Source organism: Protomyctophum parallelum, assembly GCF_964188405.1.
Source record: "Protomyctophum parallelum genome assembly, chromosome: 18".
NCBI classification, from domain to species: domain Eukaryota; kingdom Metazoa; phylum Chordata; class Actinopteri; order Myctophiformes; family Myctophidae; genus Protomyctophum; species Protomyctophum parallelum.
Genome location: NC_139716.1, coordinates 32,031,023 through 32,054,826, shown reverse-complemented (window position 1 = coordinate 32,054,826; position 23,804 = coordinate 32,031,023). Strand labels below are relative to the sequence as shown.

Below are 23,804 nucleotides of genomic sequence, written 5' to 3'. Positions count from 1 at the left end.
GCAATGAAAAATGATTGCTTTTTCTGTTGACTGAAAAAAAACAAAAAGAAAGGGAAAAAATAAAAAAGAGGGAGAGATCAAATCAAATAACATATAATACAGGGACAAATCTGGTGGAACAAGAGGACCAGAAAGAACGTAGTCTTCCCTTTATGTTTCAGTATTGCCACGGTTCTGCATAAAAATGCGATTGCTTTAAAATGGAAGAAAGCCAACCCTTGGACTTCTACGCCGACCTTGTTTTTAATTGCACATCACTTTGGCTTGTTATCGGTGCCCTTAACAAAGCTATCGTTGTTTTATTATTTTTCACTGAAATGATAGCCATAAAATGATTGAACCCCTTACACCATTATATACTCTACACAACAAACGGCATGTGTAGACATGTAGGTTTGGCTTTCTTTTGCATAATAACCAAATACTCTGAGAACACTTGAGTTAGATTTGAAGAGATTGCATGTGTGTATGTGTGTGTGTGTGTGTGTGTGTGTGTGTTAAAGTAGCAGCAGTCACGTGAGTGTATACGTTTACTATAGTCGCAAAGACAAAATGATCAACAGTCTTTGAACGTGAATAATTTTAAAGCCTATTCTGAGATATGAACTATAGAGCCCTGACCGACGCCAGATTTTTGAGTCCGATGCAAGCCTAATTTTCACAGATTACAGATGTTTTGACCTATATTTTGTAAAAACCAATAACAAAAACAAAAACCACTGCAAGATCTGGAAATCAATTTGAAAAACCTTGTTTTGATTAAAGTTTCTAATTTGACTTATTACTTGTAAGGAAAACTATATATATATATATATATATATATATATATATATATGAAAGGAACTTTAATCATACCGTTATTAAGTTAAATTAAGTTCCAGAGGGTCCCCAGCTAAAGTATTTGTAACTATAGAGTTATGGGGGGGATTGTGGCTAAATGCTTATACAGTACAAGCTGTCGCTCCTTGAAACTGGAAAGAATTGTCAACCTCTGGGCCAGACAGACGGTCGGGCTCTGATATATCGTCTCTGCCGGATGGAAACCTCACAAAAAATTGCAAAAGTATAGCCGATCCACGAGCAGCGAAATGGATCTGCTGTTTTTGGATGCTTCCGTGTGGCGCTGCAGTATGGTGTATGATCAAGTATAGGGTACGAGAAAACACACGTTTGTACCTGACAGCAACGGTATGACCAACAGCTCCTGTTGGGGCCAACGGTATGACCAACAGCTCCTGTTGGGGCCAACGGTATGACCAACAGCTCCTGTTGGGGCCAACGGTATGACCAACAGCTCCTGTTGGGGCCAACGGTATGACCAACAGCTCCTGTTGGGGCCAACGGTATGACCAACAGCTCCTGTTGGGGCCAACGGTATGACCAACAGCTCCTGTTGGGGCCAACGGTATGACCAACAGCTCCTGTTGGGGCCAACGGTTGAGGACCGTGGTTGTACCGGGCAGAGTCCCAAGGGGGGGGAATGAGTGTGTAACTGAATGAATGTGAACCAGGGTGTGACTGACAGTGATAAATGTGCTCGAAGAAGTCCACCAACCACTGGTAAGTGTTGCAAAACGTTGCTGTCGGGCAAAAACCTCGAACTCCTATAACCTCTTAAAGTTTTGTTGTATTTTCTTTTCAGAAATTACAGCCCCCCGTTTGATCTGCGCGTCACACGACAGCGTCAACATTAGCATATATCCACAAGCTCGTAGATCTGGCACTTCTTTCCCCCGAATTTGAATCCTGAACAACATACAGTGCAGTGTGAGGTTTCCACAGACATCCACAGAGGTCTGTAGCTCATCGTGTGTTTAAAACACTACAAAACAGTGGAGCGTATTACTGGTGGTATAACACTGCAGGCGCTTCAAATGTTTGTATTATTCATGGAGCAAAAAGCTGCAATCGATAACCTGTTTGGTTTGAATACAATGTTATTTTGAACCAATCTGTGTGGTATAGAGTATATATGGATACACAACATCACTAACACAACTGCAGGTGGTTGTAGTTGGTCTCCCTTGCTCTCCTATCGAGACGTGTATAATCTGAGGACGGGTTATAGACTGTAGTGACCACTACTGGTGGACATGGGGTATTGCATGGAAGCTCAAAAGGTCGATATATCCTCTGGCCCCGACTGGGTTTTCTGGATAGGGATGCACCGATGTGGAAATTCTTCTAAATCCTCCAGTTTTCTGAAATAAATATTTTCCCAATTTTTCAAAAATAGCAGACCTATACAAGCTCGCCACCTAACTCGCCATCTAACAAGCTCGTAGCGCGCCACGAGCTTGTTAGATCTGCTATTTTTCAATAGCTAAATTATAACATAATGTTTAAAACACCAAAAGGGGTTCCCGCCCCAAAATGGGTTAACATAACAATTGTTCATATTTCCGTCCCCTTTTGTGCCTGCGAATACATCTTCAATATACAAGAAATAAAAGTTCAGAATCTACAGCTTAAGTATAGGCTGCAGATAACCTACACACCGACCCACATGGACGCAAATGCAAAATATATGCTTATCAACGACGGATAAAGATCGACTACTGCCATCGATTAATGTCAGTTTTATTTGTCAATGCCGCGATATTGACAACGGTACATATCGTCCGATACCGTTATGTGGTGATATATACATCGGTGCATCCCTAGTTGTCTGTATCAGTGCATGGGGTCAAAACTCCGACAGGGCGTCAAAGGTTACAGATTACAGCTTTCAATAGACATGTATTCAAAATAGAGAATAAAAGGAGGAGCCCGTTCTATGAAATTCACTGATTTCCTGCAGATATGTGATATCATATCAAAGGAATGTCCCTTCTTCCATGTGTGTGTGTGTGTGTGTGTGTGTGTGTGTGTGTGTGTGTGTGTGCAGTGTGTGTGTGTGTGTGTGCGTGCAGTGTGTGTGTGTGTGTGTGTGTGTGCGTGCAGTGTGTGTGTGTGTGTGTGTGTGCGCGTGCGTGCCTCCCTTAGAGATGGGAGTGTGTTGTGTAAATGGCTAGCAGTGCACGCGTGCATGGACACACACCTCCGCAACCACACAACGTTAACACGCGCACAAACATTACTGTACTGGTGTGTGCGTGTGTGTGCGTGTGTGTGTGTGTGCACGCGCACGCAGCATACCGGGGGAGTGCTTTGCTTCTCATTTTAGGAGTGGAGAGATTCTGATCAGTCACAGACTCCATTAAGAGACCTGGAGGATGATGAGTGTGTGTGTGTGTGTGTGTGTGTGTGTGTGTGTGTGTGTGTGTGTGTGTGTGTGTGTGTGTGTGTGTGTGTGTGTGTGTGTGTGTGTGCGCGTGTGCGTGCGTGTGTGTGTGTGTGTGTGTGTGTGCGCGTGTGCGTGCGTGTGTGTGTGTGTGTGTGTGCGTGCATGCTTGTACACTTTCAACACACGGCGCGTGTGTTGAAAGTGTGTTGTGAAAGTGTGTTGCTTGTGCTGCCGACTGGAAAATTGACTCTGTGTCAAAAACTAATCAAATCGCGCCAAAGGTGAATGGAAAGCGGTGGGGGGGAGAGAGAGCGCGCACCGCACCGCCACCGCATGCACACGTGGGCTGACGAAGTATCCAGGCCACCCTCGCAAAAGTCGCTGACACTCGGGGCGATGGAAGCTTAGCAGATGGTGGGCAGGAACCAAAGGGCTCGGTGACGAACCTCACATTAGCATGGAAGACTTGTTGTGGTGGGGGGGGGGTCCAGGAACTGTGACACGTTGTCCCTATGTGCACAGGATGTATACGTGCGGGTGTCCGGGGACGTATTTGACCGTCTCACGCCGCCACCGCGTTTGGGTGAAACCAGGAAGACATGTTTTTCCACAAAGAAGTGGGTTTTCTTCTACCCTTTTCCGGCATTGGCTGGGTTTTCAATGCGCCGCACGGGGGCCGAAATGGCCACCGCACGCTATATACGATGTTGCTCAACGTCAGAGTTATTGCTCTTCTACAACCGGACTGCGATGCTCGCAGACGTTGTTAAATATAAGGAGAGGTCGGGCTGTGGGGGGGGGGGGGGGGGGGGGGGCTTCTGTGTGTGTGTGTGTGTGTGTGCATGTCTGTGTGTGTGTGTGTGGGGGGGGGGGGGGGTCGAGCAGGACACAAAGTCTACAAAGTTAAAAGCCACACGTCCCGCTGGACGGGACAGAGCCAAACGTTCTCTCTCCGAGGGCCGCCGTCCCACGCCTCGGGATGTCTTCACGTCGACACCGCCGTCATCATCCTCTCTGCTCCTCCTCGGCTCGAGGCTCGGCTCGGCTCTGCCCCCGGTCCCAAAACCCGCTTCCCCTCTATAGGCTTTTTGCACCGGTGCGTTTTTGGGTATATTATGCGAGTCCTCTCTCAGGACTATGGTGTCACTGTTGGCGTTTGTGTGTTAGCCCTATAGTGGCGCCATCATGGCCGCCTGCCGGAGCGTGCTGCTGGTGCCCAGTGTTGCCGTCGTCGTCGTCCCATCACCCCCCCCCCTCCCCCCCACACCCCACTATAGCGTCTGTGTGAGTGCTAGGACGCGGGCGTGGTCTTGGTTTTAGATGGAGGGTCCTTCTTGCCATTCTTCTGGTGCGCGGGAGACTCGCTGGAGGTCTTGGGTGTTTTCCTGGGGGGACTCTGTTCAGCCACGTCGTGCAGCGACGGCTCCCTGTACATGGCCACTGAGGGGGAGAGAGGGGGGGAGGGGGGGCACAGTCAGAGGTCAGTTAACGACACCCAGGTGCGGTCGTGTAAAACGCGTGCTGACAATTTATGCTTTGCGCACGACGACAAAGGGTCAAACGGCGCGGCGCGCGACCGAAAAACACGACGCAGAGGACCTTCACAGAGGCTGCTGCGTGCCGTTTGTGCCTTTGGGAAAACTAAAGGTCGCAGACGCCTTTCGTAAAATAAAATGTCACACTGCACTCCGACTAGCTGAGAAGATCAAATTAGATTTGAAAGTTTGTTACATGCACGGAGAAGCAGAAGGCTACTTGGGCCATTTTTAATACCACAATATTAAAATTGAATTGCAAAGTTGAGAGTTGGGCGTGCGCAAACACAAAAAAGTGTCGTGTGCGTGTGCATTTGACCTTTTGATTTGGTGTAGCGCATTCGTTTTCTACCAGTGGTCCTTTGAGGGGGTTCCAGGTGGTTTCCCAACTAAAATATTGCATAGCTGGTAACCAAATGGACCCTTATTGATCTTTAACTCTTACAAAAGTGTAAGATGAAACCAAATGGACCCTTGGGGTCCATTTGTTTTCATTTTCCGCTCTCAAGAGATACATTAGAATAATTGTTATTCTGATCAACGTTTGCCTGTTATCTCTCCGACGGTACCAACATCAATATAGCAGGGAATTGTGAACAGAATCTTATCCAACGATAACGAAATAATAATAATAAATTATGTTATAATTTAGCTATTTTTGAAAAATCTTGAAAATGTGGCACAAATCTTTGAATATATATTCTTTCAGAGTGAACGTTTTTAACTCAAATCTTAGTTTCTGGGAGGTCACTGGAACAACATATTTTCAGACGGGGGTCGGCGGCCAAATACATTATTTTTGGGGAAACCGTTTGCGAACCACCGACATAGAAACATGGGGTTTTTCAGATAACTGTCAGCATTTAGAAGATATTTTTTGTAGAATCGTTCCCAGGTCAAAATGGGTTTCATCCCATGGCTCAGATGCTGAATAAATAACGGCCCCTTGACTTGAAAACGGTTGAAAACCACTGGCCACGGCGCCAGGGCCCTCGGTCCGGTCGATTGGGCCCTGCATGGTCTTACCCTCGATGAGTTTGGGCAGGAAGTGGGCGGCTCCCTTGGTCTTCTTGACGCGGTTGCCCTTCATGACGTTGCCGTCGCGGTTGATGCCGATGTACCACGCCCGGCCCGACTGGGTCTGGCGGTACAGGATGGACGAGTACGTCACGTAGTAGTTCTCGAACACACACTCCTTGAACTTACACTCCGGTGTGAAGTGTTCCTGGAGGACAGACATTCAGAGAGAGAGATAGAGACACGCACGCACACACACACACACACGTATATCAAGGTTATTATGTTGCATTTGTTCGATTTTTCTAAAATAGCAGACCTACAAGCTCGTAGCGCGCCACTCGGTGGCGCGCTATGAGCTTGTAGATCTGCTATTTTTCAATAGCTAAAGCATAACATAATGCTAACACACACACACACACACACACACACACGTATATCAAGGTTATTATGTTGTTGTATATTATGTTTTTTTATTCGTTCGCTGTCAATTTTGGTTTCCTTTTGATTAGTCTTTCAAGCGTGTTTGCTAATATAGTTTAGTTGTAATTATTTTTTAAATGGCTTTATAGTTTTCATTATAGTTTTTTTCAAATACTCAAAATCAAACTCAGCCTCTTCTATACGCAACGGTGCTTCTACACCAGAATGTTGCATGCGTGCAGTATAATTATGTAACATCAGCAAGCATGTACATTCTTACCAACAAGATGAGGGAATACCAAGGGTGAGCCAGAAAATAGCGGCCATGAGAATGAGACTATAGCAGGACACTACAACAAAACATCAAGAGTCAGCACGTATGCACCCCCAGCCACGATGTACAAGTAAGTACACACCCCAGCCACGATGTACAAGTAAGTACACACCCCAGCCACGATGTACAAGTAAGTACACACCCCAGCCACGATGTACAAGTATAAGTAAGTACACACTCCAGCCACGATGTACAAGTAAGTACACACTCCAGCCACGATGTACAAGTAAGTACACACTCCAGCCACGATGTACAAGTAAGTACACACTCCAGCCACGATGTACAAGTAAGTACACACCCCAGCCACGATGTACAAGTATAAGTACACACCCCAGCCACGATGTACAAGTAAGTACACACTCCAGCCACGATGTACAAGTAAGTACACACCCCAGCCACGATGTACAAGTAAGTACACACTCCAGCCACGATGTACAAGTATAAGTACACACCCCAGCCACGATGTACAAGTAAGTACACACCCCAGCCACGATGTACAAGTAAGTACACACCCCAGCCACGATGTACAAGTATAAGTACACACCCCAGCCACGATGTACAAGTATAAGTACACACCCCAGCCACTACAAAGTAAGTGAGTATACGTACTGCAGTGCACGCCCCAGCCACAATGTACAAGTACACCCCCTGGGCACGACGCTTGACATGATGACATGTCACAGGGACTTACACCCAATTAATCCAAACGTATACTGAGTGCCAAGCAGGGAGGCACATGGTGCTACAGGAGCATCCTTACACACAAACACGCACGCACGCACACACAGACACACAGACACACAGACACGCACAAGCACACACACGAACGCAAACTCATCCACACACAGACTTGCTCAATGATACGCACAAATGATAACGCTCGGCCGGCGGGCATGGTCGCACAAACTGTACACGCGCTGTACACAGGCATGCGCACACACACACACACACACACACACACATACACACCTATTTACCACCTGGACAGAGTGATGAGCTGTGATGCCATAATTCAGATGGTTCACTTCAACAACAATCAACCGAATCCTTCACCCCTTCACACTTTAACAGCCTCATTGTTGGCCTTCAACCTGCTACACACACGCACGCGCGCGCACGCACGCATGCACGCACGCACGCATGCACGCACGCACGCACGCACGCACGCTCAAACAAATAGAGCTGCTGTGCATCTGACAATATGTCAACATGGGAAGTGCCCCCCCCCCCCCCTTGTTATCTCTCTCGTCTCGTATCCCTTCCTCCTCCTCCTTTTCTCTCTCTTCATCTCTCTTCTGCTCTCTTCCTACCATCCCTCCGTCATTTTAGTAACCTTGTCGGGGGAACAAACCAATTTGCAGGATTGATTTGGAGCCTTGATGTGACTGGTGAGCAGAAAAGACCTGAATAAGGACTTTCTCTCTCTCTCTCTCTCTCTCTTTCTCTTTTTTGCTCTGCCAATCTTAGCAGCATCCTTTCCTTTCCTTATAGCTCCTTCTCCTGATTTCCCCTCTCCTCTCCTCTCCTCTCCTCTCCTCTCCTCTCCTCTCCTCTCCTCTCCTCTCCTCTCCTCTCCTCTCCTCTCCTCTCCTCTCCTCTCCTCTCCTCTCCTCTCCTCTCCTCTCCTCTCTGCCTATAGCCATTACACCACACATACATAAGCTAATTACATTCATTGGGCGCCCTATGCTTTAATTACACATCCATTCACTTAGACAGCCATTCATCCCCTCGCCCGCCCATTACCTTAACTCTAACAGCACAGAGGGCCATAGCGCCTATAGTCTCCCACCGGCCATAATCGCCATCGCTATCATTAAGACTGATTCACTCTGGGGCGCAATGACCTTGTACATTGGCTATTTTCTCCATGTTGCAACGTCTATACGACAGAGCATATAAATTAGGCATATATAGGGGCCTTTTACTATTTTGTAAAAACTTTTTTGAGTGGTGGTGCGACCACTCCAAGGAACAGCAATGTCCGTGTTCACCTACTGTATGTGTCCGTGTGTTCGCCTATGTGTTGGTTAATGAGCACCAGTATATGACTATGTCTATGAGTACCAGTAGGGGCGCTGTTGTGCCAGAAACAGAGAGAGGGATAGTGCTGCGCTGTTGTCTGCTAATGAGAGAGAGAGAGGTGGGGGGGGGGGGGGGTTGCACCAGTTCACACGGTGTGATTTTTAAATAGTGCAAATAGCCGATCTACAAGCTCACAGCGTGCCGATGTAGATAGGCTATTTGAAGAATTTTAGGTTTAGGGATAAGGGGTGCATATACGTTGGTTAGACATATACTAACAGTCCGACAGGCAATAGTCCGACAACACCGTCGCTCCCAACATGCACTGTCGGTTACAAATACCCCGTGGCAGGTTAAAACTCACCGTGGCTCCTGACCTGCGTGGCAGGTTATACAACTAACCTGTGGCAGGTTAAGACTAACCTGTGGCTCCCGACATGTGTGGCAGGTTAAGACTAACCTGTGGCTCCCGACATGTGTGGCAGGTTGTAACAAACCCGTGGCAGGTTAAAACTATATATCCCGTGGGGTTAGGTTTTCCTGTGAGGTTATAGGTTTAGCGTATAGGCTGTGGGACTGTTAGTATATATACCTGTATAACCCTATAGATGTCCCATTTGATCAACCAGCAGCCATACTGTCACGGCTCACTCCTCCTCACCTTCACACGCAAGCACTGCTTAGCCACTCCCCCCTCACTGACTATACTCCATGGCTCTACTCAGCACACCTGCTCTCCTTCACCAATTCTCTGCACCTGTCTTCCATCCTACAATCAAGCACTGCCTCTATACAAAAGCCCAGTCTGCCCTTCATTCATTCCACGCCAGAGCTTCACATGTACTGCATGGCAGCATGATAAAGTACAGGCCAAGCCTTTAGTATTGTTAAACTGAGTTATAGAGCTAGTTACAGTTTTGGCTTTACGCAGCTATTTTCCCAGCTGTTCAACTTTACACGGTTGCAGCTCCTGCCTTTGTTGTTTTTTCCCCGTGGTGGTCGTTTTCCCTGAAGACTGACGCCTCCTCTCCTTCTCCTCCCCAGTGCTTGGATTCCCACGCTGGGTTTGGCCAACCTGGAGAGCCACCGATCTTCTACTACCGCCACTCCTTTCCCTAATACGTTTGTGAATCAACCTGAACAACACCTGAACAACGCCTCCTCTCTTGCTGTGCACTTGAGTCACACTTACTAAATATAACACATGCCACACAGAGAGAACACCACCAGGCCCCCCCAAGCCCGCCCCACCCCTATCACCGCTCAAGTTCATTAATTGTGAAATTAAGTGGATGAAATTGAATCTTCTGTTTGAACGGGTATAGGGTGGATGGTGGTGGGAGTGGGTGTAAATGTGCGTGCGTTCATGCGTGTCTATTGAGTTGCCATGTCCAAACCCTGGGGGACGCCAACCTTGAGCAAAGCACATGGTCCCCAATTGCTCCTCTCATTTACTGAGCAGTGTGTGTGTATGTGGGTGTGTGTGTGTGCGTGCGTAGCATGTGTGTGTGTAGGAAGCCACCATTAACGACAGATTCAACAGGCTGATTCAACAGTCTCTGAGGAACATTGACGAATCAAAAGCCAACAGAGACGAGTGCGTGCGTGCGTGCGTGCGTGCGTGCGTGCGAGAGAGAGAGAGAGAGACAGCAATGTAAGGTTCTCCAGACATCTCAATTGGCAAACAAGATTATGCTAAGAAGTGCTTTGTCATTCTGAATCTGTATGCGAAGATGGATGTACAGTAAAGTCACTGTCTGTCTGTATACTGTAAAGCACTAGTAGAAAGTATAACTACATTTACTTGTACTTAAGTAAAATGTTGAGGTATTTTATACTTTACTTGAGTATTTCCAATACTTAGATCCACTACATCTAGGATCCAAATATTGTACTTTTACTCCACTAACAAAAACTCACTAGTTTGAGTATCTGTGTGTCGTGGGCGTGGCTGCCCATAAGATCCAATTTATATTACGGAAAAAGCTTTTTTAAATAGTCAAAATAGATGATCTACAAGCTCACACCTCGCAGGTAGATCTGACATTTTCACTATTTTTGTGTGACATATTGTAGAAGTAGGACAAGTATGTAAATACTTAATCTGTCAGGTACAGTATATAATCTCACTGTTTAACCCATTCTGAACGGGAACCCATTTTGGTGTTAGCATCATGTCGTGCTTTAGCTATTTAAAAATAGCAGATCTACAAGCTCATATCGCGCCACCGAGTGGCGCGATACGAGCTTGTAGGTCTGCTATTTTTTGAAAAATCGAAGAACGACTGACATTTTTATAGAATCTGATCTCAGGTCAGAATGGGTTAATCAGACCAGTATGTGTGTCCAGTGGAAACCTCGTATGAATCTGATCTCAGGTCAGAATGGGATAAGCACTTATCGCCCATCAGGGATCAAAAAAGTTATCCTCTGAAAGGCAGATGCTGATGTTGCACTTTTGACCGCTCTCAGCAGGGCAGGGCTATATACAGTATACGCAGCTTTACCGTCTCCTCTTAGATCACAATCGATGATCAGGATCAACATTCACCATCACTGATTCATTGACCCTGCAGTGCTGAAGGGAACTGCTCTAGCCCATTCTGACCTGAGATCAGATTCTAAAAATGTCTATTACATCCTGACAGTTTCATCATTAACCCATTCTGACCTGAGATCAGATTCTAAAAGTGTCTTCGATTCTTTTCAAAAATAGCAGACCTACAAGCTCGTATCGCGCCACCGAGTGGCGCGATATGAGCTTGTAGATCTGCTATTTTTCAATAGCTAAAGCACAACGTAATGCTAACACCAAAATGGGTTCCCGTTCAGAATGGGCTAGAAGTGAAAAGATGACGGCAATGGGAAATAGACATCAGACTGTGTAGCTCATTACTGCGCTTATCAATGAGCGGGAACCCCTTTTGGTGTTTTAACTGCATTATGTTACACTTTAACTATAAAAAGTAGCAGATAGCTCATAGCGCGGCACCGCGAGCGAACTTTTTTTTAACTCAAAAGTTTGATTCTGGGGGTCCCACAACTTATTTTCAGATGGGGGTTGGCGGCCAATTACATACATATAGAAACATAGGTTGTTCACTGAGGTGGGGCTTGGCGGACAGTGCAGCATGCGAGTGCGGCGAGCCTGAGCAATCTGTCGAGCACATAGTTAACACCTGCTCCCTGTACAGACCTCCTTCTGTACTGTACAGACCTCCTTCTGTACTGTACAGACCTCCTTCTGTACTGTACAGACCTCCTTCTGTACTGTACAGACCTCCTTCTGTACTGTACAGACCTCCTTCGGAGGCCGGTCTCTTCCACGTGGGACCAGAGACAAGGGCGTGGCTACTCCATACTGAGTTGGACATTTGAGGATGATACACGAAAGAAGGAGGTTTTTCAGAAAACCGTTAGGATTTAAGAAGACGTTGTGTAGAATCAGTTCTCAGGTCTAAATGTCTTAAAATCAGTTCATGTTAATGAACTAAATCCAAGCAGATCCTGCAGCTCTTCTGTCCCCAGTGATGTATTACCAAGCAGCCTATAGCAGGGGTCTGCAAGTGCCATGTTTTCATTTTTGTGATAGTCAGTGTGCCATGTATAATTATGACACCACATCACAATGTAATATTCCCAAATGATTGATTGTCCATATAGGATACACATAACAACCTTAGAAATATTTTCTTTCACATCATAGGGTGTAATGATCATTAAACTCAGAGCAATATAACCCACCTATGTCCCAGAATCCCTCCCCAGTAATGAGTTAGCAGTTTGAATGAATGTACAATTATGTGCAGGATGTAATTCGTAGATGTGAATGGACTGAATTGAACTGACTTTTTGGAATATTACATTTTAAAAGAAAAAACGTATCTGTCTCACACTTATGCCAGTGTGCCAGTGACTACCCTTCCCTGTGCCAATGTTGGCACCCGTGCCCAAGGTTGCCTACCTCTGGCCTATAGCACAACTGAAACGTATTGTTTCTTATAGCTTGTTTGTTGTGCAGAGGTACTGCATAATATGCACCGTTGGGTCTCAATGTGGAGGCTGGGCAGTGGTGGAAAAAGTACTCAAATGTTTTTTTTCTTCTTCTATTCTTTTATCATGTTTAGTGAATAAAAAAACTGGAAAAACAATGAAGCGCCCTCCCTAAAAATCACTAATGAAATATTATTTGAGCATTGAGAAAACAATAGCGGAGGATATAGTAATAAAGAAAAACTATTTAACGTGTGTGTGTGTGCGTGCGTGCGTGCGTGCGAGGGGCAGAGTAAGAATGAGGTGTGAATGAAAACTTAAAATATTGGGTGGGTGAAGCAACGTTACTGAAATACATAATGTTTAATATGTGTAATGTTTTGTGAAACCATTCCTTGTTCATCCTTGCTTATGATATTGTGTATGGGTCTGAATTCAAGAACTATATAAACACTCAATCACCCAATTAAAAAAAAAAAAAAAAAAAAAAAAAGAGTCTGGGGAACCCCAGGGGCTCCGAGGGGCCCCAACAAAAATGACTATGCTATACTCATTAAATTTGTTGCGGCCCCATGTGGATGAAGCACTTTAATTATAACGTAGGATAATTGAAAAATAGCCGATCTACGAGCTCACCACACGTTGCGACGCTTTGATCTTTTGAATAATTTATTCATTCGGGGGTTCTTGAACAAAACCACTTTGGAGAACCACTGTTCTATAGGATAGGGAACACGTTGGTCCAATTACTCTGAGTGCTCGGAAAATAGCTGATCTGTACGATCGCCTATATTCGGCCCGCGACGCCATCGTACGACAAAGTCTAAATAGTGAAAACGGCCGATCTGCAAGCTGCACAACGTGTCGCAACTTCTGTGCTTCTTCTTGTGTATATATAGACATTCATTTATGGAGAAAGAACAATATAAAAAGTTTAAATATGGAGATATGAGGTTCTCGCCTCGGGCCTGACAGCAACGATAATCATGTTTCTGGTGGTGTCATCAGCATGTGTTTTTTTTCTCCTCCTCCGAACAGACATCGGTGCACAAATGCATTTTTCACCTTCTCACATACACAGCTCCATCAGTACTTTACATGCATGGATGTACACGTGTATTCGGTCCCAGTTGACACACACACACACACACACACACACACACACACACACACACACACACACACACACACACACACACACACACACACACACACACACACACACACACACACACACACACACACACACACACACACACACACGCCAGCTATGGCGCCCAAGAGGTTACAGTATAAGCTCATTAAAATCTGTTAGCAAAATGCTGATTGGTGTTGAGTCAGCACTTATAGAAATTTACGTTGAATTAGGCATACTTCTCACAATACCCATGATTCATCAGCTATAGGGAACCAATGCGGACGGCACGATTTGTCCCATATCTGACCTTCAACACAAACACGTCTCTCTCTCTCTCGGCTCTCGGATATGAGACACTTTCACATCTGACCCTGAAAAATATTGATTCGGTGATGATGCAGACTTTTGTGTCAAGTAAAGAAAGAAAGAAACAGACATCTGCATTTGGCCCGCGTAAATCCTGCCACAGTGTAGACATCTTAACCCATTTTGACCTGAGATCAGATTCTAAAAAATGTCTTCTACAGCTTTCTGAAAAAGCTATGTTTCTATGCCAGTGAGTCAGTCGTTCTTCGATGTTTCAAAAATAGCAGACCTGCAAGCTCGTAGCGCGCCACTTGGTGGCACGCTATGAGCTTGTAGATCTGCTATTTTTCAATAGCTAAAGCATAACATAATGCTAACACCAAAAGGGGTTCCCGCCCAAAATGGCTTGCCAGTCGTTCTCAAAGTGGGCTCCAGCCAGGGACCCCCAGGTTCCCTGAGCGGGTTCCAAATGGACCCGTGCAGGGCTGTATAACTCTGAGAGTGTATACAAACGCAACCAAATGGACCCTTTTGGCAGTTTGAGAACCACTGTGTCTAAAGCTGTTCCTCTGAAGTATTTTCACAACCTAATGGACTCTATCTCAAGGCCAGGAGGTCACTGAAGATTTGATTTATTTATTAGATCCCCATTAGCTTAGAGCAGCTACACTTCCTGCATGAGGCTCCCTGGGGATCACAGCGTGCACCGTGGCACGGTCACTCAGAACTAAGCATCCAGGGGTGGACAAAGTAGCCTATACTTACTTGTACTTGAGTCCAAGTATAGATATTCAATGTAAAGTTGCTCTGCCAAATGAGTTAACCCATTTAGACCTGAGGACGATTCTACAAATGCCTTCTAAATCCCGACATTCATTCATATTCAAAGATTTGCGTCACATTTGCACGATTTTTCAAAAATAGCAGACCTACAAGTTCATAGCGCGGAACTCGGTGCCGCGCTATGAGCTTGTAGATCTGCCGCTTTTCAATAGCTAAAGTATAACATAATGCTTAGTTAAAACACCAAAAGGGGTTAATCTGTTGTGAATCTGAACTGGAAAACAAACCCAAGGTTTTCATCCTCCAATAAAACCCCAAAATGAGCACAACCGAGACAAGCTGCCCACACGGGGGTTCTGATCTATAGACACTGCACAGGTCTGTCCTAATTCCAGAGCTCGCCCAGAGTTATTTTGCACCCAGAGAATATACAAGACGCATCGACAGGTTCTCTTCACCGCCGACCGGCTCCGGGTCAAAGAGATGGATTAGTGAGTAGAGTCCACCTTGAAAGAGCCGTCAAACATCAAACTATAACGACACGACCCCAAAGAGAACAGCCTGTCATCTCAGCACAATTCACCGATGCACTTGAAGAAGTAGCAATAATCAGAGGGGAAGTAAAGTAAACTGCATATTTTAAATGGGGGCATTTATAGCACCTTTACACAAAGGGCTTAACCATGCATGACATTCTCACACACACACACACACACACACACACACACACACACACACACACCACACACACACACACACACACACACACACGCCGGTGGTGGAGGAAATGATGAGAGCTATACCCAAACAGCTCACTATGGGAGCACGGTCAAGGTCAAGGCCGGGGATGGAACCGAGGACCTTCTGATAGCTTGCATGCCGTCTTTAGCCACTGGATGTTATGGATGGACAGTATTCATATTGGCTGGTTGGAGGTTATTCACATGGAAACGGTCAATATGCTCACAAAAAAGGCATATTTGGACTTTTTTTGGGGGGGGGGGTAATTTTCTTAAACACTAAAATATAAGTGAAAAAAGTCATGGAAGAATCACAGGCCCCGGTCCTCACGCATTAGAATGCTCTCTCTAAAGGGTGAGGGCCGGGGCCTTGATTTTATAGGATCATTCTGGTACGCTGTACACCAAAATGTGGCACCATTAATGGATGTGTAACACTGGTTTCTTTCAAAATTAACCTGGAAAAGGGGTCAGGAGACCTGCACAAGGGGAGGCAAATATATACATTTATTTCCCATCTCTTTTGTATACATAATATAGTGTTTCATTGTGTTAACTTTGTGGGCTATGTTGATGAATTGAATACATAGGACCTTTTGAATGTACCTTGCACTGAATTCTGACTAATAATAAAGTAGGCCTATTCAATCAATCTCATGGCAATAATCCTCAACGTTGAGATGCAATTCTGCCTCTGGCCAGCAGGTGCTGCTCAAAACACAACATGGAAGGGCAACAACACTCATGTCACTCCTCCGCAGAGTGGATAATGTATAATACTCTGCTCTGTGCTCACCCAAAAGGCCCTCTTTTAGACAGAATAAATCCATAAATCCACAAAGGGACTTTATTCTTTACCCCTCCTGTTTTGTAGTACCCCAAATCCATCTTCTGCATTTCAAGCAGATTGGGCTGAAATGTCCTGTCATGCTGCATTACATAACTTACCAAGAGAAGAGGGATGAGAGACACAGAGGGGAAGAGGGAGAGAGAGAGAGAGAAAGAGAGAGAGGGGAGAGAATATAGAAAGGGAAGGGTGAGCTGTGGGAAAATGAGAGCGTAAGAAATGTAAGGGAGAAGGACAAGGAGAAATGTGGAGAAAGATGCACGGAGACACACAGATGCACCGTGCATGTGCATGTCACATTAAGTCAGGGTCCACATGACGACGTGTGCCTCTGCTTGAATGTTTAAAGCCTGTATAGGCCTACTGCCTCGCTCTGCACCGGCGGACACAGCAGATCTACAAGCTCACACAACGCATAGCTTGCTGCAACGTTCGGTGCAGATCTACAAGCTCACAGCGCGGCAACGTTCGGTGCTTGACACCAACGCGCATCTGTACGGTAAGTATAAATTAGGCTTTTTAAGACAAAGCACCCGTCAGGTTGTGACAACGCACTACAACAACACCAAATGAGAAGATATTTAGAGGAGACAGGAGCCTGTGTTTGTGTGTGTGTGTGTGTGTGTGTGTGTGTGTGTGTGTGTGTGTATGTATGCGTGCATGTATGTGTGCATGTGCAGTCACTCATGCGTGTCTACTGTATAGTTGTGACAGACAGACATGACTGATCCCTCGTACATCAGTGGGAGGCCACCCGGTTCCAGTTGACACACACACACACACACACACACACACACACACACACACACACACACACCACACACACACACACACACACACACACACACACACACACACACACACACACACACACACAGTGACACACACACACACACACACACACACACACCTGACCTGACCAGGAGTGACGGATGGGCCGGTCTCAGCTCTCATCATTCACTCCCACAGAGGGAGGAGGAGGATGGGGGGGGGGATGGAGAGGGGGGGGAGAGGGGGGGTGTAAAATAGAACGGAGAAACAGACGAGAGTGTAATGGTTCTCAAACCTTTTATTTTCTATACTTGGGAGTTGGAGTTGCAGACATGTATATATGTATTACCTATACCGGTCCATTTGGTCCCATTTTTAGTCTTGTGCATAGCCACTATAGCCAGACAACTATTCCACAATCTCTAAAATGCTACATAGAGTCTGGAACTACACCTCCCGACATCAGAGAAAGGAAGCTGCCATTTCCGTTCACTGTGTGTAATCCACGTGTAACTCGGGAACCGTTCGCCCCACCGACTTCAAATTCGACACACGCGCTCCACGTCAACCGGGGGGGTGCCGTTCCCGGTGTCGAGTCAGGCGGACCCATGGTTTGTCCAGAACTGCCACAAAAGTGCTCTGCCCGGGCTCTGCCCAACGGGCACTGCTGTAGAGGCCCCTGCACGGGCACCGCTCTAGTACTTTTTAATTTATTTACATTTTATAACCCCCTTCTATATACAGCTTTTTTGTGCTGAACTCTTGTCACATTTACCATTGACAATGAAAGGAGAATTTACGCCATATGTGTCATATTTTCGATTATTTTGCATATTTTCCAACATGAATGCCTCATTTGCATATTTAAAAATGTAAACTTTGTAATACAATAAATAATTTTCTTCGTGTAAGTACTCAATTGAGGAAGTTTCATGGAGATAACAATTTAATATAGGTATGGTTTTGCCCACTCAATTCATAATTAACGTTCCAAACGTTTTGGAGCTCTGGGTCATGGACTAAGAACCAAAAAGAACTGAACCGGTTCCAATTGGGAACCAACCGGTGGAAAAGGGGCATTTGAGAACCATTAGAACAATGAAGAGACGCACAGTGATTTGCTGGAAAGTGACGGGATGGATTACATTTATTATGTAATGCCACTATAGATTATACTGACTCATGAAGTCATGGACGAAAGGATTACTTTTATTATGTAATCCAACACTGATGAAAGGATTATACTTTTTTAATATCCCACTACAGATTACTGACACATAAAGTCAGTGATGGAATGATTCCTGTTCCGATATGTAACCTAATCCCATTGAAGATAACGGAATATTACGCAAAATGTAACCGTATACTGTAGCATGTATTGTTACAGTATTGATCTAAAAGTGAAATCTGCCATTTTGCTGTAACTCCCCCCCCCCCCCCCACCCACTTTTACATTTATTTTTACATTCGAGTGCATTTATTGCAGATTTGACACATATTATGTGGACATTGTATTGATTTACTTATCGGGAAAGCTTAGTATGCATTCTTCTCTTTTGACACGCGGGGCTGATTGTGAATATTTCCACCACAAATCATTCCTGCAGGGTATCAGCCTATACTGTATACATTACTCTGACAAATGATGAATGCAATCTCCCACAGCAGGGAGTATATACTGTATACAGCCCCTTCCATTCCACCAATCACAAGGAAAAACTATAGTTTTAAAGGAACCAGCCATAAACTGAATGTCCTTTTTGACCTGAGATCAGATTCTATAAATGTCTTCTACATCGTGACAGTTTTCTGAAAAAGCTACGTTTCTATGTCAGTCGTTCTTCGATTTTTCAAAAATAGCAGACCTACAAGCGCTATGAGCTTGTAGATCTGCTATTTTTCAATAGCTAAAGCATAACATAACGCTAACACCAAAATGGATTCCCGCCCCAAAATGGGTTAAATGGGCATTTCAATGCAAGTCACTCATATTTGTTTTTTTAACCACTTACAGTGGCACTATTGTACGTACTCTTACCATTGAGCTAATAGAGCCTGGCTGCTTGCTCAGGGGATAAATTGAATCTTGACATTCAAGTCAAAAGTGGGGTTAGGTCCTGTACTGTGTGTCTAGGTGAGACATGACCTAAATGTCTCAATAGGAGAGCAGGGAGACGAAATACACGACCTAAATGTCTCAATAGGAGAGCAGGGAGACGACCTAAATGTCTCAATAGGAGAGCAGGGAGACGAAATACAAGACCTAAATGTCTCAATAGGAGAGCAGGGAGACGACCTAAATGTCTCAATAGGAGAGCAGGGAGACGAAATACAAGACCTAAATGTCTCAATAGGAGAGCAGGGAGACGACCTAAATGTCTCAATAGGAGAGCAGGGAGACGAAATACACGACCTAAATGTCTCAATAGGAGAGCAGGGAGACGACCTAAATGTCTCAATAGGAGAGCAGGGAGACGAAATACAAGACCTAAATGTCTCAATAGGAGAGCAGGGGAGACGACCTAAATGTCTCAATAGGAGAGCAGGGGAGACGAAATACAAGACCTAAATGTCTCAATAGGAGAGCAGGGAGACGACCTAAATGTCTCAATAGGAGAGCAGGGAGTACGAAATACACGACCTAAATGTCTCAATAGGAGAGCAGGGAGACGACCTAAATGTCTCAATAGGAGAGCAGGGAGACGAAATACAAGACCTAAAATGTCTCAATAGGAGAGCAGGGAGACGACCTAAATGTCTCAATAGGAGAGCAGGGAGACGAAATACAAGACCTAAATGTCTCAATAGGAGAGCAGGGAGACGACCTAAATGTCTCAATAGGAGAGCAGGGAGACGAAATACAAGACCTAAATGTCTCAATAGGAGAGCAGGGAGACGACCTAAATGTCTCAATAGGAGAGCAGGGAGACGAAATACAAGACCTAAATGTCTCAATAGGAGAGCAGGGAGACGACCTAAATGTCTCAATAGGAGAGCAGGGAGACGAAATACAAGACCTAAAAGTCTCAATAGGAGAGCAGGGAGACGACCTAAATGTCTCAATAGGAGAGCAGGGAGACGAAATACAAGACCTAAATGTCTCAATAGGAGAGCAGGGAGACGACCTAAATGTCTCAATAGGAGAGCAGGGAGACGAAATACAAGACCTAAATGTCTCAATAGGAGAGCAGGGAGACGACCTAAATGTCTCAATAGGAGAGCAGGGAGACGACCTAAATGTCTCAATAGGAGAGCAGGGAGACGAAATACAGGCACCTCTATTATATAAGTTACATTGTGTTAACATACAGTACTCATCATACGTCATCATACATCAGCCAATCAAATCATTACATTTTCCGTGTTACAAACACATGAAGCTGTGCATAGGAGGGACTATAGCGCCCCTCAAAAAAAGTCACATAGTGCCAATTTAGATCTGCTTATTTTTGGTGATTGTTCCACAGAGAATATAGACGTATGCTGGGGTTCGAGTGGTAAAATTTGTAATGCCGTTAAGCGTTTCAGTCTCTGTTTGGACATACGGGGTTTCCAGCGACCAGAGACGACGTCCAAGCCAAGCTCACACATGGAACCCAGCCATGGCAGTTTAAACACGTTCTGACCTGAGATCAGATTCTAAAATGTCTTCTACATCCCGACAGTTTTCTGAAAAATCTATGTTTCTATGTCAGTGGTTCTTTGATTTAAAAAAAATAGAAGATCTACATTACAAGCTCGTAGCGCGACACTCGGTGGCGCGCTATGAGCTTGTAGATCTGCTGTTTTTCAATAGCTAAAGCATAACGTGACGCTAACACCAAAAAGGGGTTCCCCGCGCAAAACGGGTTAACCACTGAGCCTCCTGCAGCCACGCCGCGCGCTCAGTCGGACAATTGATTCCATGTAAGACCTCTGCGGAGGAGTCAATAGGTATTAGGTAGTGCGGGGGCGGGGGGGGTGGTATATACGGCCTGATTACGCTTTGATTGGACACGCTAAACAGCGCAGACAGCGGCCGAGCGCGACGACGATGTTAGAGCCGGCTTATGCGAGCTTGCGATTGGCCAACCGTCACAGGTGTAATCCCCGAGCGTCTGATACAGTGTCTCATCGACCCTCTATAGCTATAGCTTTCCTAGTAGAGGACGAACGTATTTCACACTGATGATAAGGCGCATGTGTGTGTGTGAGACCTGCAGTACAGTACAGTACAGTACAGTAACAGTACAGTACAGTACAGTACAGTACAGTACAGTACAGTACAGTACAGTACAGTACAGTACAGTACAGTACAGTACAGTACAGTACAGTACAGCAAACATTTATACTACAAGGTGCAGGTACTGAGTAATCAACTTAGCGTCAAAGCACTGCACCAGGTGCAACTAACAAGCAATCAAGCACCCAACACACATCAAAAGATGTCAGAGTTACCCAGCTATACTCACACAATAATCAAAGACTTGGGAATCTTCTTAACAACAGTACAGTACAGTACAGTACAGTACAGTACAGTACAGTACAGTACAGTACAGTACAGTACAGTACAGTACAGTACAGTACAGTACAGTACAGTACAGTACAGTACAGTACAGTACAGTACAGTACAGTACAGTACAGTACAGTACAGTACAGTACAGTACAGTACAGTACAGTACAGTACAGTACAGTACAGTACAGTACAGTACAAAACTTTCAAGATTCTACTCCTTCAAGAAAAGAGTAGATGTACGTAAAAGCATGCAGCGCTGCACAGAGTGACGTGCTGTGAGAAAAGCACAGTACACTTTTTCTTTGCCCTTGTTCAGAATTCCCGATGCTATGAATTATGCTATCCTCAATAATTTGGCCAGTGCAAGTATATTCACATCAAATGGACCGAGACGGGAAAAAAACACAAGCCAGTCACTTTGCGCCGGGCGGAGAGCTTGTTTTGTTTTGCACGTCAGTCACACAATGGTCCTGCATATACTTCTATAGTTCATTTACTGAGGCTTTGATAGACATGTCGCACCTCGCCTAAGTTGTGTGCTCTGCATTGATCCTGTTTTCAGTGAGTAGGGCCTATACTACACTCTGAAAACTCCACATTTAATGACCTATTTATTTCTCTGGCCTTTGATTACAGTTGAGCCTGGCACCATGTGACCTTGCTCTATTGCTGTGTGTAAGGTTTTGCTTATTTTTTATTTAAATGTGTATTATATTCCGTATAGCACTTGGGCTGACCTTGGTCATATAGGTTTACCAGATTTTTTCTTATATTGGAGATGTGCAAAGCGCAACAAGATGCCAGAATATGCACAGATAAGCTTAAAAAAGACATTAAATGATAAATAAATAAATAAAAAGCTGATTTACAAGCTCTACACGCTTGTGACGCTGTAGTATGATCAAATAAGGTATTCATTTACGGAAAAACACAAAAAGGTTTCTGCATGTATAGTATACTTTTTCTTTTTTGTCTTTAATTCTCAAAAGGGATGTATATTACAACACAGATGCTGTTCCCCCTATACCAACCCATCACAGCTGGAGAGCAGAACTTGAAGCAGCATTTAATGCTAATCTTTAATTGCTATAGCATTTCCCTGCTGTCTGATGTTTCTATCTCACTCTGTCTCATCAAAAGGAAGGCGTTGTGAATTATGCCTGCAAGGTCGGCACTTTTTTACAGGCAGTTTACTCCACAGGGGAGCTTTTAGTCGCCGCGGGCTATAACAGCTCGTATACGGTTATCCGTGCTCACATATTCTATCCTAAGCTTGCTATTTTCCTTCTGTATCATCTCTCTCACTCTCCGCTTTATCTGATTGAAATACGTCAAACAGAACATCAACAGCAGCTGTTTGATCTATCACCTGTTGATCAGGGCTTTGACAGAAGTCAAGTCAGGTCAAGTCAAGCCAGGTCAGGCACCACTGATGCGCATGGGAGGCAAATCTGGATCCGGGAAGTTTGCTGACATACTTTGAGTCAATGCGAGCCGGCTGGACCAGCTTGTGAACTTGTGAAAAAACTATCTGAACGATTAAGTTCTTAAACCAATTAACCTGTAAGGTAACAAATTGACTGCAAAGGACGTCATCCCAGCCGACGGAGCACCGTACTAGATAATGAAAAATAAGATAAAGATAAAGGGACAGAATGGTAGCTCACGTCCAGCCTAGTCAACAAGCACCTCGTGGAGTCGTGGGTACCACCGTCAACTCAAAAGTACCTCAAAATGGTATACTTACAGTAAGCACTACGGGTGTGTGCATTTAACAGCGATATGATACGCATCACGATACATGGCTGACGTTACGATACATGCAGGACGATATTGCTCATTATGGCGATACGATCCGATCTGATTCAATTATTTAAAATAGATACAATGAGTAACTAACTTTTCTTTGCTTACTAGTAACTAATTTAGCAAAGAAATTAAATATGTGTGAAACATATGTAGTAGATTTTTAAGGGAAAATGCTATGGATATGATATAAATAAGTAAGCACATTGATTGTCTGGCAAATACATAGACATTATATTTGAACACAGATGAACTTAACCCATATACCTTGACATGAATACACACATTACTCGATATACCAAGAGTAACGATATTGAATGGAAAAGTAATAACACTCTTTTTCTTTTCTCTTCCTAAAATTGCAC

At 44.8% G+C, this 23,804-nt stretch overlaps 1 protein-coding gene across 1 annotated transcript in view; it reads right to left on the bottom strand.

The window, feature by feature from the left end:
- Positions 1-4,517: 4,517 nt before the first annotated feature.
- fgf11a (fibroblast growth factor 11a) overlaps positions 4,518-23,804 on the bottom strand; it is a gene marked incomplete at both ends in the record, with an annotated part of 140,771 nt that continues 121,484 nt past the window's right edge. The window contains 2 exons of the mRNA XM_083789209.1: positions 4,518-4,666; positions 5,788-5,986. Coding sequence (XP_083645335.1) covers positions 4,518-4,666; positions 5,788-5,986 — 348 coding nt within the window. The remainder of the gene's footprint in view (positions 4,667-5,787; positions 5,987-23,804) is intronic.